Source organism: Acartia tonsa, chromosome 8 (assembly GCF_053477335.1).
Source record: "Acartia tonsa isolate MP-2025a chromosome 8, ASM5347733v1, whole genome shotgun sequence".
Classification (NCBI taxonomy): Eukaryota; Metazoa; Arthropoda; class Copepoda; order Calanoida; family Acartiidae; genus Acartia; species Acartia tonsa.
In genome coordinates this window covers 30,107,084-30,123,003 of record NC_137267.1, presented here as the reverse complement: position 1 = coordinate 30,123,003, position 15,920 = coordinate 30,107,084, and the positions used below count along the sequence as shown (strand labels likewise).

Here is a 15,920-nt window from a genome sequence, read left to right as displayed (position 1 = left end):
ACAAACTATAAAACGGTAGGACAAACGAACATTAACACTTGTATGGTGTCAGAACATAATAAGCAGAATATAAATGTATAAGTCTAAACAAAATTGTATAGCCTTGTTGCAAAACTGCTTAAATAACTGATTCTGTTTAAGGACACTTTTTTTACATTTACATTTTTTAGGACTTGATTATAGAGATGCATCGCTTTTAACAATTTTTACATCTTTCAAATCTATTTATGTTATTTTGTATGAACATTAAGGAATTCAAAATCTCATAAAATTTATTATTTATTTTTATTACACATAGACATGTTTCACTTTTAGATACTTTTATACAAGATTGTTAAGGGAAAAAAAAGACAACAAGCTATCATACCGCAAAAGTCTACTTAAGATGATGTAAAATCAAACATAAAATATCGAATGATTGTTTAAAATTTATATTTTAGGGAAATACAAAAACACTTTTAATTTTTAATATTCGTTCTATTTTTTTAACACAACCTGTTCAGTAAAAAATATTATTACATACTTTTTAGTCAATAAAACTTAATTTGTTTTATTGAAGTTATGTAGATCGTGGCTGTTTAAAAAAGTCGTGTATTTATATAGAGGTCTAGATTTGTTGTATCAGTATAAATAACAGTTAATTTTCAATACTTTAGAACCATTATACTTTAATGTCCTATAAATAAGATAGAAAGACTTTGAAACCTATTTTATAGACTTTGTCTTTTTCCGTATTTATCCAATAGAATAAAAGTTAGAGGGAGAGAACATTGGCTGCTAAATAAATTTTTATCCCTCTCTTCCTCCTAGTTCAAGTCCTAAAAGGCAAATTTTAAAGATATTTTCGGGGACGATTAATTGATCTTTATCCTACTCCTCTATCCCTAGAATTAAATAAAATGAATTAATATAAAAAGTGATCCTATTGAATTGCTGAAAAGATTATCTTTTAAAAGTGTCATATTAGAGTCTAGACATGGTTTAAAACATAGTGTTACAAAAGTTAGCATAAAAAAAACTTATTTTAACAAAATTCAAAAACAATTTGATTTCAAGTGTCTAATTTAATAAACAAATTATTGGTTTTACATACTTGTAAATAAAATTTTGAGAGACCCTACTGTGGCTTTTTATATCATTTGCCCCCTATGTAATTTAAGATCGATTATGCAGTGCTTATTGCCTGACCATACCCCTAGCAAAAACCTTTGCACTTCACTAATTAATTTATATTAAATATTTAAGGTATGTTACAATTTATCCAACAAATGATAACAAGGTTCAATAACAACACCAGTATTGGCAACATTAGGATTGGTTTAATTTAACTATATTTGTTAATTAAACTCAATTTTTTACTTGCAAAGTTACTCTGTAATTGATCGTTTTCTCCTCTTCTCTAATTTTTTCCCTTTCTTTTTATTTTCCTTTCTCTTTTTTTCCTTCCATCCCTTTTCTTTTACCTTCTCTCCCTCCTCTTTTACTTCCATATGGTTTTCTTTTTCTCTCCCCTTCTTCATTTCCACCCATTGGCCTATCCTTCCTCCTTTTCTAAATACCCATTCTGGTGAATTCTGTTCACGCGCCTAAAATCATTTAAATTCTCAATTAAATTATTTTTTATCGCCATATAAAAAATGAATATTTGTTTGTAAAAAAAAACTTAATATCTTGGCTTTAAACATGATGAAGAAAAACAAAAAGAAACTTTTTGTGGGCTTAGCTAACAGTGTTAAACGTGGATTCATTGTGTTGGCATATAATTTTAATTGTTCATGTCGACAAGATGTCATTTGGCTTTTGCTGACACATTTAGATATAAAGTCACACCGATAATTTTGAATAAAGCATAAAATTACATTACTATATTTGCAAGCTATGTGTTTATATAATAGCAGCACAATAGTTGTGCAGGGTAAACAGTCGACAGCTTAATGAGTAGAATTATCTTAACATTTAAAGTGTTCTCAAAAAATTTTAAAAAGTTATTAAAAACAACTCAAAATAATTTATTGTGAAGAATATAGCTAACACTTTCTTTCTTAACTTTTGATAGAAACACAATATACTTTTTTGGGTTCCTCAGGTTAGTTTAGGTTAAGTAGAGCCCTGCAGGGTTAAATCTCTCCACAATGGGATGTATTACTTGTATTACTTTAATTCAAACTTTGCTAATATAAATTATTTCATATATGTGTGGACACTAAGCCAATTTACCCCCTCCCCCTTCCCCATTTTTATTGGCAAAAATATTTTTGCTTATTCATTTTCAAGTCAAAAGAATGGAACAAGATAAAATTAAAAGAAGAAAAAAAATATGGGCGTGTTTATTTGGGTTAGTTCATTAGGATATATTTTTTATGCATTTTTGTTTATTTGAAATAGATGGAAAATAAATAAAAAATCAATGTTAATTAAGGTCTTTTAGGTGTGTTTTATATATTTTCTATAGTTTTTGGCAGTTGGCCCCAGATACTTAAATGAAAAGTTATTAGTTCAAATTTATTTTGGTCATCTTGAAAAGGAATTAAATTAATGATATAATTTGGTTTAGAACTGGTTTGATACCGTTGCAAAACAAAAGGATACAAAGCCATAACAAAAGTACCATGTTTAAAAATAAAGTTTTAACGTTTACAAATTTCATTAACTCCTAGAGAACCAGTCCTAAGTGCGCCAGTCCTAGTTAAGGCACAATAGTGCTTTTCAACCCATTTTTTATGTTCATATAAAACAAACAAAAAAAACGTTTGATTTGACAACTTTTATCCTAGTATTTGTGTGAATACCCTGTGAAAACTGAAAAGCTTTCTATCAATATGATATTTTTCAATAGTTTATGTCGATTATTTATCATGACTGAGATATGAAATAGACATACCATTTTTTAAATGAAACTATAGAAATCATTATTTTTCTCGACTATGTGTCAATTAATAAAAGATATGGCTGAAATTACCCAAATTTATCTCTGACAAAATAACCTTCTATTTGTTTTTAAAAAGCATCTGTGCTATATGAATCAGTTTTTTCTTTATTGAAAAAACATGTTTTATAAACATTGTATATACGATACTTAAAAGACCAAGGTAAAACAAGAATTTTGGGCGATGTCATAATAAAAATTAAACTTAAAAATAGAATAAAGAATAATATGCATTCGTTTGCAAGATATCTTTATATAAAAGTAACAGGATGTCTACTTGTCTGTCTCTGAACCGATATGTTTCTTCTTTACAGTAAAGCTTCTTATAGATCCATGGAGGGCTTACACGTTTGCCTCCTAAGTAAAATTGCCCACAGAAAAAAAGACACCTCAATTTTTATCTGTTTAAAACAAAAATTTAAAACAGAGTGTCAACATCTCATCCCCGTTCTCTTTATCTCAAGTGCCTCCAAGAAGCCTCAAGGGGCGTAGCCGCATGTGATATGATAAAGAAAAAATATATATTCTCATTGGTTCTAACTAAGGTTTAATCATTTTACTCGCAGAGAAACAAATTATACCCTCTTTTTGTATTTACTTTCTATTTTTTAATTCTGTTTATTACCTTCTATAAAAAATGGTTATTTCTTGGCAGGTTATCAAGATCATCTTCAGAACAAATATAATGTTGTTTTTATTCAAAACCTATTTATAAAAAGGACAAGGAGGATTATATCCATGGATCTAAAGGGATAATACAATGCAATGGTGGAAAAATTGTTGTACATCCCCAATGTTAATACAAAAAATTACCCCTTCTGTAGATTGCAATTTTACACTCAACTTTATAAACCAAACAATCAAAATCTTTTATAAGTCTCCAAAGGTTTTTAGCCAAAATTTGTTTAATTATTGTAAAACTTTGGGGACTTGTGTTATTTACAGCCCATTGTCTCCTCTTTCTCTGTATACCAACACAGACAGAACAAAATATACTACTTAAAGAGTATCTTCGCTACTGTAAATACACAAATACCTTTTGATACAAGCTTTTAAATAGCGACCTTAGCGTGATCTTTGATATACATTTAGAAAAAAAACATTTAATAGAATTTGAAAAAGAAAGACTAGTTGATGAAATCTTTTTTTTTGGGGTGATACTTGGTTTTGATGGATATCATGAATTTTATTAATCTTATAAAAATGAGTATAATTTTGATATATATTATAAAGACTAGCGGCTGCGTCCCCAGCATCTAGGGGCCGTGTATTCAAAGAGTTAAGAAGAGGATGAAATGTGGCCTGAAACCATCCAAAATAATATCTTAAAACCATCCTGGAATCTATGTGAAGCTTCTCTAAAAAGGAGAACTCAATCAGTTCTGTAGTTATTGAAATCTTAGCGTCAGACAAAAACCTAACTATTTTTTTTAATGGGATTAAAATCTTTTTTTTTGTACCTCTTAACAAATAAAGTTTGTTTTTTCATATTAATTAAGATGAAGACAGACAGGCAGACATAAAGTCAAACTGACAGAAAGACAGGCTGAATAATTATGTTCAAAATTTTAAGCTTTATATAAAAAAAGTAAAAAAAATACACAAAACAAAATTACTTCATTAAAATTTTCCTATGCTATCAGAAAAAAAAACATAAATTCAATGACCTATTAAAATTAATCAATGTAATACTAGAAGACAAAGGTCCCCCCCCCCTAGATATACCACACTTTTCTGGGATCTTGCCAGATCAAGTATCAACTGTGGGGAATACCAAAGGATGACTCCATGCAAAATTTAAGCCGGATCCGGCCAAAACCGGCCGGGATTTTTAAAAAAAACCGTTTTTTTCCGGTTTTTAGGGGGTATCTGTAAATCAAGCCCCCTCCTGGGTACGCCCCAATGATGATTTTTGCTTTAAGGTCTGATCTGAATTCCTTAACACTGGATATGACCCCTAGAGTTGAAAAAATGGTTAAAATCCGGTCTTTTGACCGGTTTCTGGCCATTTCCGGCCCAAAAAAAAAATTTTAAAAATAAAAATTTCATCTAAAATTAAAAAAAAAAATGCTTTAAATTACATTTTTCATTAATAATTTTTCAAAAACCAAAAACCTTGGGTAATGAAGATAATTTTAGCAACTTAAAATGTGAAAAAAGGTTGAAAATTGACAAACTTGTGTCAATTTGAAAAATGTTGGTAAATCTTAAAAATTTGACGGATTTATACATACATTAGAATTTAGGTTGACTATGGTCTTTAAGACACGCCATATCCAATAAAATTGCAATGAGAAGGTCTAAATGTTTTTCTGAACCAAAATTCTACATACCCTGGCGGTTCCAGGGATATATCATTAAGGCCGTACAGCTGGCCAGAAAGCTTTTAACAGGTGGCCGACTAAAAGCCGGATTTGATAGTTATCAACCGTAAAAAGTAGCGATTTTCGTTTTTTTGGCCAAAACTCATGCAGGGAGTTGTTTTTTGGGATTGACACACAAAAGCAAGTTTGTACAACTTTTTTGGGCAGACTTTTTTTTACATACGCATTATCTGCCACGGGTGAACCGTTTGGCCAATACGCGCCGCCAAGGCACGATTTTTGACGATTTTTCAAAAAATCTTGTTTTTTTTGCCCCTTTAGGGGATGACGGAGCCGATTTAGCAACTTAGGACACTTCTTCATTAATGTTCAACTTTTTGAGGCGGACATTTCTTTACTTATGTATCATTCACCTCTGGCGGACCGTTTGGCCGTTATTCGTCGCCGAATTCGCAATTTTCGGCGATTTTGCCGTTCACGAGGTTTTAACGACCATTTTTGAGGGGAAGGAGTCATCCAATCAAGATAGCTCTGAAATACTTTTCATTTGCAAATTAAATTGGCTACATTTCATGTGAAGTAAATTTTTTTGTGCGTCCAACCGTTTTTGTTCCAGTTGAAATTTAAAAATTATTACTTTTTAATTATAATTATTTTTTTCTTGTAATTTTAAAACTAATTAAACACTAATTGTTAGTACATCATAATTTTGATAATTAATTGCACATTTCAATCACTGATATTTACTACTTGGTAATTTTTAATTTATCTTTTAATTATCTGATTAATCTCTAATGATTATTACTTTGTAAATCTGAATACTTATTATTCATCTCTAGCAATTATTTATAAACTAAAAAGTAATAAAAATTACTATAATATATGTATTAGTTTAGGTAGTTCAATTGATAATCAAATAAAGTAATTTAGAAATGGTGATAGTTACTACATTATAAAAAAAATTATAACAATATGAATAAGTATTGATCAATTAGTAATAGGATATTTTATATGATTAATAATGATAAAATCATAAATAATAAGTAATAAAAAGATAATGATAATTAATATGAGCTATTATTGATAGATTTAAAATAGGTTATGTAATATAATTTATTAATTGATTTGTAATAGGTTATATTATATGATAATTAATACTTATAATACTATAACTGAATAATAATAATAAGATAATCATAATTATTATGCATAAATATGGTAAGATAATATAATTCATAATTATAGTGTTATAATCAATAATAAAATAATTTGGAGCCTGCGTCTTAAAAAATTATTTCACCCAAACTTGTTTCTTGTGGGGGGGAAATACATTTCATGGGGTTGGTGTAATTAGTAATTGTTTTTCTTTTTTTAAAATTTCAACTGGAACAAAAACGGTTGGACGCACAAAAAAATTTACTTCACATGAAATGTAGCCAATTTAATTTGCAAATGAAAAGTATTTCAGAGCTATCTTGATTGGATGACTCCTTCCCCTCAAAAATGGTCGTTAAAACCTCGTGAACGGCAAAATCGCCGAAAATTGCGATTTTGGCGACGAATAACGGCCAAACGGTCCGCCAGAGGTGAATGATACATAAGTAAAGAAATGTCCCCCTAAAAAAGTTGAACATTAATGAAGAAGTGTCCTAAGTTGCTAAATCGGCTCCGTCATCCCCTAAAGGGGCAAAAAAACCAAGATTTTTTGAAAAATCGTGCCTTTGGCGGCGCGTATCGGCCAAACGGTTCACTCGTGGCAGATAATGCGTATGTAAAAAAAAGTCTGCCCAAAAAAGTTGTACAAACTTGCTTTTGTGTGTCAATCCCAAAAAACAACTCCCTGCATGAGTTTTGGCCAAAAAAAACGAAAATCGCTACTTTTTACGGTTGATAACTATCAAATCCGGCTTTTAGTCGGCCACCTGTTAAAAGCTTTCTGGCCAGCCGTACGGCCTTAATGATATATCCCTGGAACCGCCAGGATATGTAGAGTTTTGGTTCAGAAAAACATTTAGACCTTCTCATTGCAATTTTATTGGATATGGCGTGTCTTAAAGACCATAGTCAACCTAAATTCTAATGTATGTATAAATCCGTCAAATTTTTAAGATTTACCAACATTTTTCAAATTGACACAAGTTTGTCAATTTTCAACCTTTTTTCACATTTTAAGTTGCTAAAATTATCTTCATTACCCAAGGTTTTTGGTTTTTGAAAAATTATTAATGAAAAATGTAATTTAAAGCATTTTTTTTTTAATTTTAGATGAAATTTTTATTTTTAAAATTTTTTTTTTGGGCCGGAAATGGCCAGAAACCGGTCAAAAGGCCGGATTTTAACCATTTTTTCAACTCTAGGGGTCATATCCAGTGTTGAGGAATTCAGATCAGACCTTAAAGCAAAAATCATCATTGGGGCGTACCTAGGAGGGGGCTTGATTTACAGATACCCCCTAAAAACCGGAAAAAAACCGGTTTTTTATAAAAATCCCGGCCGGTTTTGGCCGGATCCGGCTTAAATTTTGCATGGAGTCATCCTTTGGTATTCCCCACAGTTGATACTTGATCTGGCAAGATCCCAGAAAAGTGTGGTATATCTCCCCCCCCCCCCTACATAAAAATGGTCCAATCAAAAAAATGGCCCAAAATACCGGTGAACTTCTTAAAGCGCCTTACAAAGCTCAGTAAAGAAGGGTGGAGTTTTTATGCCGGTTTTGAAGCTGCTTGTATAATTATAATCACAATTTATGAATCACATTTAAGTTGTTTATACAAAACTTTTTTTTTCGAATTATGTCTTATAAATAAAGAAACATAAAATTTACAAATTTACAATAAACAAAAAAATCATTGATGTTTTTCTTGAATTCCTTATTTCATTATTTTTATTTGTTGTTTTTTGGAGGAAAAGGTTTTTATAATTTGAACAACAACACCCAAACTCTTCAAGGGGCGTTGTCATCAGAAAGAGCATTGGCTTTAAAAAGCCCTTCAATCCCCCCCCCCCCCCCCAACCCATCCTTCTTTCTTTAAAAATCCGTCATAGGCAGTAAAAAGCCCCCGCGTCCCCCTTTTTGACGTCACCAACCAATTCCCCCTATTTTTCTCTCTGGAATCACCGCCCAACATGTTGTTGTGTTGATGTTGTTGCATTTTTATCCAACAGCAAATTTTTTATGTAGCCAAATCTACTCTTTTATTATCAATTGTTTGTGGTCAGTTGGTCTGTAGGTAATACGCTTATCAAATAACCAAAAAAGACGTTAAAGATTAAATGTATCTATATAACGTTAACAACGTAGACGAAAAGGTATGCTGAAAAAAATTAGTGAAACCATACAAATATTATTTTTAAAACCATCCATTTTACATTTTTCAGTTTGTTGAATAAAAACATTCTGGTCTTGTAATAATCTATGCAATTGTTCATTATAAGACAATTGTTTGTATGTGAATTTTTTCTTCAGCTCTTATGTATAAATTCTGCCTTTTGCAACTAGTAAATATCAGGACAAAGGGTTTGGAAGCTAGTGGAGCAGCCAATCTTTTTTAGTATTATGATATTTAATATGGGCACAAAAAAGATCTTCTCAAATCGTTTTGTCACGAATCCGAGCAAATTTATAAATCAGATTTGTGGTGTTCTTAAAATTCTACACGGGCTATCCATAGCATAGGCGTCCAAGAGGGGGGGTAATGGACCATTTGGCACCCCCAAACGATTTTGGGGGTGCCGTAGGCACCCCCAAAATTTTGTGAACAATACCCCCCCCAAAAAAAAATTACCCCTACCTTGGGGGTGCCGTAGGCACCCCCAACGATTTTGGGGGGGGTATTTACCCCACCCCAAACCATTTTGGGGGGGTAAATACTCCCCCCAAAATAGAAAATCTTTAACAAAAAAAATTTTTGCGCGCTTCGCGCGCATTTTTAATACTAGATTTTTTATAAAATTTAAATTACCCCCCCCAAAAATTTTACCCCGGGGGTAAATTTTGGGGGGGGTAAACAAATTTTACCCCTGCCAACAGATTTCAGGGGGGGTAATTACCCCCCCCAAGCAAATTTTACCCCCGGGGTAAAAATTTTGGGGGGGGTAAAAAAAATTTGCGGCGCGCTTCGCGCGCCATTTTACCCCCCCCAAAACCAAATTACCCCCCCCTTAAAAAAATTTAACCCCCCCAAAATAAAAAGCTTGGACGCCCCTGATCCATAGCACAACAATTATTCTGTATTGAAAATCAGAATAGAGTTGTTGATATCTATGAAATGTAAATGACCTTCTAATCAGGCATACCTATTTAATAGATAGGTCATAAATTTAATTTTCCTTTAAAAGCCTATTATTTTTCAGGCCGTTGATATTTCGCTTTATACAAAAGTTTGCTGTATTATGGTATTTTTCAGCAAAACAACTGTTAGTTTGGGTTAAAAGGACAATTTATGACCAAAATAGCGTAGCAATACCAACCTACAAAAATTAAATTACATCAAAAAGTTTTATATTGGTGTAATAAATAATTTGATAATTCTCCACTTATAAGTTCGTTAAGTGCCAGGAATCTTATGGGATAAGAAATTGGACGATAGATTTATGTACATTCCTAAAATTACCTTTCCTAGATTCCAATTATTGGTTTGGAAACTGCTTGTTTTATCCAATTAATCAAGATTTAATAAAAGTTGCCAAAGTATTAATGCAAACAAATACTTTTTGCGACCAGTATAATTTATATTCCAATGTCCCCTCCCTCCATTAATTAGGGCTAAAATTTATTTCCCTAATACTTTTTCAAAGGCAAAAATAACATGTAAGTACCTACTTACAAAGTAAACTTAAAACCCGCGACCGTGGCTCAACACGTAGCGTATCCGCTCGTCGTCGGGAAGGTGATAGGTTCGAATCTCGGACTGACACCGCGTCATAACTAAAGACGTTAAAAATGGTTCCTACTGCTGCTATGTCAGGTGCGCGACAAAAATAGCCTTGGCCCAAAACAGGCGCAACTCACTACCATGCACAGTTAGGACTTCTCAGACAAAGGTCGTGCAATCAAAGGGTTGGTTGTCTGATGGGCAAATGGAAGCTTTAAACCGCAATCATAGGGCTTAGGGCTGACAACCCTATCCCACATCCATAAAAAAGCCACAATGTTACAGAAACACTGACAAATTGCCAGCGGCCTATGCTCCCTCTGTGGAGTGAAAAGAGCTTGTTTTGTTTACCTAAACTTACTTACAAACAAGAATCCAGAAGTGTCAGCGCTACAAAAACAAACCATCTATTGCTATCTATTTCCCCATTTCTCTGCATGATTTCATAATTACCGTTTTAAAACTGCGGATTATTGCTTTTTGTGTTTTTGAATGTTTTAGTGTGTGTGTTTATGTGTGTTGCAAATATGCTGCAAAAAAGTCTATATTTTTTTTTAAAGAGGTATTTCTAAATTTAATATATTGAATCATTGATTATTATGTCTAATTGTCTATTCTCTTTACTTAGTGATAAGCCCATATCCTCTGGATCCCCTCTCCCCTCCAAAAAAACCTCTTTTATGTGGGGATTTAAAAATGATTAAAACCTCATTGGACCAGCAGTTTGTGATATCTTACTGACAATAATTTGAAACTTTTAAACTAAATATGATTAATGTTTTTTTCTTATTAATTTTATTTGTTGGCTTTGCAAAAACGTGGCTTAAAATTACACGGTCTTTATCTATTATTCTATGGGTAGGAAGTAGTCTTTTCAGAATTAAAATTGTCTTAAAAACTTGTTAATGGGTTTTTGGAAGCTAATATTCTGTAATCTTTAGCGAAGCTTTTAATGTACATATATATATGAGGGGTTTGTAATTGTAAGTACGTCAGTCTGTTTTAAGCGTAGCAGAACTTTTAAGTACATATAGACATTCTATGTATATATGTCTCATATAGACGGACATACAGACGGACATTTCGAGTTATAGAGTAGCTTCACTACCAAAATGAATATTAGGCGGTTTCACTCAAAGTGACTAGTTGAACACAGAGACCCCCCTCCCCTTTATTTTTAAATAAATTGAAAATAAGTAATAGCAGTTTCATTACAAGACTAAAATATAGACCAAATACAACGCTATAGACTACTTGAAGCTTTCTTGAAGAGTACATTTCATTTGGATCAGCCATTTTAAATCCTTTTGCTTTTTAAAAAAAAACCTTAATATTATGTAGACTAACAATCTTGAGAATTATTAATCTTGCTTAAATCTATGACTGCTCAGTCTCCTACTATTTGTCGTCTAATGGCTCGACTGTTGTTGCTTCGAGCCTAAATAAATTGCCAATGTTGCCAATTATTGGTAAAAAACAAACTTGGAAAGGGTTAAGCAATCGAGAAAAAAAACATTGGAAGGCCATTGGATTAGATATCTTTTAACAATTTATGTAGCCACATTTCCGACATATTTTGTTAACTATAATAGAAAGCAGGATGAGAACATTCATAAAAGCAAAGCTATAAAATGGTAGGACAAACGAACATTGTCACTTGTAGAGTGACAGAACTGATTAAGCAGATTATAAACAAAAATAATTACTCTTTATAGATCATCACAGCTACCAGCGTTTTGTGTTCGTTTCTGTGATAGATTACCCTTTTCCGCAAAGCGTATTAGAGCACACACACATACTTCCAGTTACTTCTGTATTTAATTGTAGAATACTAGTCTGTGTGTATGGTTTTTAATCAGTGCACGACTTTATAAAAGTTAACTATCATGTTTTCAAGATGTGCTCATGTGGCAATAAAAACTTTTATAAACAAAGACAATTATGTCCAAAAGTAGCGATACAATAATGACCATTTTAATCATATAAGCAAAATAAAGTCATTTAGTCACTGAATATTCACAAGGATGTGCCACAATTACGATAAATAGATTAACCCTTTCTTTACATTAAAGACATTGATAAAAATACTAAAGGCATACAAATTTGACAATCAAATTAAAATTTAATAAAAATCCCCAATGTTTTATGCCAGCAAATAAGAGAGGAAATGTATTGTTTATATTACTTGTTAAAACTTTTTATATTAAGTGAACAGCCAATTTTTACTTAGTAATAATTTGTATAGTTGTATCAACATTTTTTTAAAATTATAAAATGATTTTAAAACTAGTTAGAATCCAATAATATTTGTCAATCTATCACTAAATATGTCATAATTGTTGGACGTCTCATTATCTATAGCTATTTGGGGTACTTTTACAAATCTACCAATAAAAAATTAAGTAAGTTACTTTAAGACGCATGGAAATAATAATTATAGAGTATATGTGCTGTTTTTTTATAAAAAAAAAAACTTAATGATAATTTTTTCCATCTGATCACAAGCATAAAAAAATGTTGGTTTCCAATGTTGTGCTTTTTGCCAAACAAAAGTTTCTAAAAACATATTCAAAATTTGAATTAACCTTGACTAGCGGATGATTAGTCACAGCTAGTAATTATCATTATCAAATATAATTCTCTATATCGATATGTCACATGAAGATAAACTTTTTAACCACCATCCTTTTAGCCAGTCAAAATTAATTACTTTTCTTAACTTCACTACTAAAACTTAGCTGCTAAATAGTCTAAAGTTGGTTTGAAATAAGGCCCAACCGCTATTAGAATAAATGAGGGTGAATGGGAAAAGGGCCGCATATTAAATATTTAAATTTGATATTATGGGCTTAGGCAATTTATTTGATTAACACATTAAATTGTTAATTAAACAAACACTAAAAATCATGATAATAGTAATAATTATACGCCATTAAATTAGGGTCTACATTACTTTTAATTACCAGAATAATCTAGCCGAGGTTTAGTTTTAAAACAAGGAAAATTATGTCCACAAATAGAGCAGCAATAATCATAATCCTTCCGCTCATAACATAAAAGATTGGTAGCATGTAAAAATCCTTATTTAAGGATAGGTTAAAGAAAGGTCAATGATTGATTTTGGTTTAATGTTAGTGAACATTGGACTGTAGTACATTTATATTATACTTGTCATCAAATGTTTATAAACGCGTTCTCTAAATTGTTGGCTTCAAAAACATTGGGGACTTTTATTAAATATTTATAGTTTTGTGCTTTCAAGCTTTGTCCAAACTTTTACAGCAATAGTTTTAATCCACAAAAGGTGTACATTAATTTATCATTCCTTGTCTTATCACCTAAGATCCTAGATTAAGGCCCGGTCAACGTGAAGTACCTTTAATGGAATAATCTTGCTTTAAAACAACTAATTCATTTTTTGTGGCCATTTAAAAACTATGCTGTCTTTGAACATAATCGTCCACGTTTTATAATATATAATTATCTATTATTTTATGATAGGATAGATTCGAGTAATTAAACCATCCATATAATCTATAGCGCCAAAAATTGATCCGTTGCGTGAAAATTAAAAAAGGTCAATCTATTTTTTTAGGGTAAAAAATTTGCTCTGGCCATAATGGTGGTTTCATGCGGCTAGGCTTTAATTCTAATTATTGATATTAATTGTGTTTTTTAGTAGTGCATCTATTCTATAATTATTGTATGTCTATACGTCCAAAATGCTTCTTTATTGAAGATTTTAATACTTTAATACCGTAATTTCCTTAAAATTTTATTAACTACTTCGCAGATGCCATATTTCGTAATAAATTATATCATAGGTCTAAAATGTCTATAAACCTTTTCTTATTAAATATTTTTACAATTCTTCTCCATTCTTACTGAATAAAACTTTATTGTTCTTGCAAGAAAATCGGCTACGCTAGTTATGAATAAGATTATCCTTGCTAATGAAATAATTATGTTATGTATATTAACCTAGAAATTATTTTTAATTAATCTCATAAATTAAATTTAATAAATCTTTTTCCAGTATGGTTTCGAAACCGATTAATATCCTCTGGATTAGAACCAGTTCAAAGCCATACTAAAAAATCATGTATTGTATCATATAATATCCAATTCACTACAAATATAAAAATGTACAATCATAATTTTAAAACCAGTTTTGTTAGACCGTGCCTCAGGCATTTCTAGGCTAACAAAACTAGTTTAATCTTATAATGGTACATTTTTATATCCACGGAAAGCTGATTATAATACGATGCGATAAATAACTAATATTGATTTTAAAACTTTATCATTAATTTAAATCCTTTTTTAGTTTTTTTAACTTTAGTTTGTCAGTCATGAAGACACACTGACCTACGGACATTAGATGAGTTGAAGAGCTTTAATTTAATTTATTTTTTGTGTTTCAGGAACGTTTTTCCAGCCATTCATCAATGGAATTAATCAGGGTATCAACACATTCTTCAACCCATCACAGTTTAGAAGTCCGTTCAACAGACCATCAGCACAGGTAGGAGATTAGTGTTGGAATAGCTACGCTCTAATTTGTTTCGTCTAAACAAGAACGATACTTTTTATGAAGAAGGTTGTGATTGCTCCATTTCATGTAATATAAACTAAAATCTTAATTATATCTTTTTCTTATTTAATCGTTAGTGGCATCGTCCTTAGTATTTATTGAAGGAAATTTTCCAAGGACGTCTACACCCCCCCCCCCCCCCTCCCCACCCACCTACCTTAGGTGCCTCTAGAGGCCTTCTAGGGGCGTAGACTCTAGTGTAAAATACTGTACGACAGAATAGGTAGAGTAGATGTGCTCTTATGAGTAATAACAAGAGGAAATTGGTGCCATAATAATCGTGGCCTAGGCATAAAAAAGACAATTAGGAATGCGTTAGTATACATAACAAATCTACTAAAGTAGCAAGGTGACAGGGGTACATTAACTGAAGTTAAATTATCCCCCCCCCCCCCAATCTGATTTAAAACACTACATAAATGCAAGGATCTAAAGAGATAAGATAATGACCGATAAATTGATGATACACAAAAATTACCGTTCTGTAGATCGAAACGTTTGAACACTCAACTTATTGAACCAACCAATCAAAATTCGATATAAATGCCCAAACGAATAAGTACACGTTATTATAGAACTTTAAGGACTTATGAAACAAAACAAAAAACATTGGGGTTGGAGGGGGTGGGGAAAGGCTACCCCCTTTAAGGTCAAGCAATTATCTTTAATTTTACAATGCTTTTCTTAATTCTGTTTTAGTGACATTTACTTATGATTAACATGAAATCATGCTAAGATTAAATATCTTTATTTTTCACATTAGGTTAACAAAGACTGTCTAGTTCAATAGTAGCATAGCTTTTAGAACAAATTGTATAATTGTATACTTTTGTGCATTTAAATTAATGGTCGAAAAGTAGAACTAATCAATCGAAACTCAGCAAAAAGGACCCAAGTGTTTTAGCCAACGAACCATAGAACGTGTTTATAAAACTTTGGAGACCATTATATTTTACAGTCCAATGTCACTTACCTCCATGAACTTCAATTGCTACTTTTGTAAATAAAAATGTTTTTAACAACAAATCAATGTACAAGAATGTAGAGTAGTCGCACTTCTAAAAATAACTTTTATATATAGGTTAGCTAGCGCTTACGGAAGTCCAAATGTTAACCTTTAAATATAAAGCACTGTACGTACATGTATATTGGACAGGGATTGATATCCAGAAATTTTATTTTTCTAGTTTTAACCTCTTTTT

The 15,920-nt window shown here is 31.4% G+C and overlaps 1 protein-coding gene across 1 annotated transcript in view; it reads left to right on the top strand.

Moving 5' to 3' along the window:
• Window positions 1-15,920, top strand: part of LOC145326561 (uncharacterized) — a 148,132-nt gene that overhangs the window by 88,027 nt on the left and 44,185 nt on the right. The window contains exon 2 of the mRNA XM_080169931.1: window positions 14,549-14,649. Within this exon, the coding sequence (XP_080026057.1) occupies window positions 14,549-14,649 (101 nt within the window). The remainder of the gene's footprint in view (window positions 1-14,548; window positions 14,650-15,920) is intronic.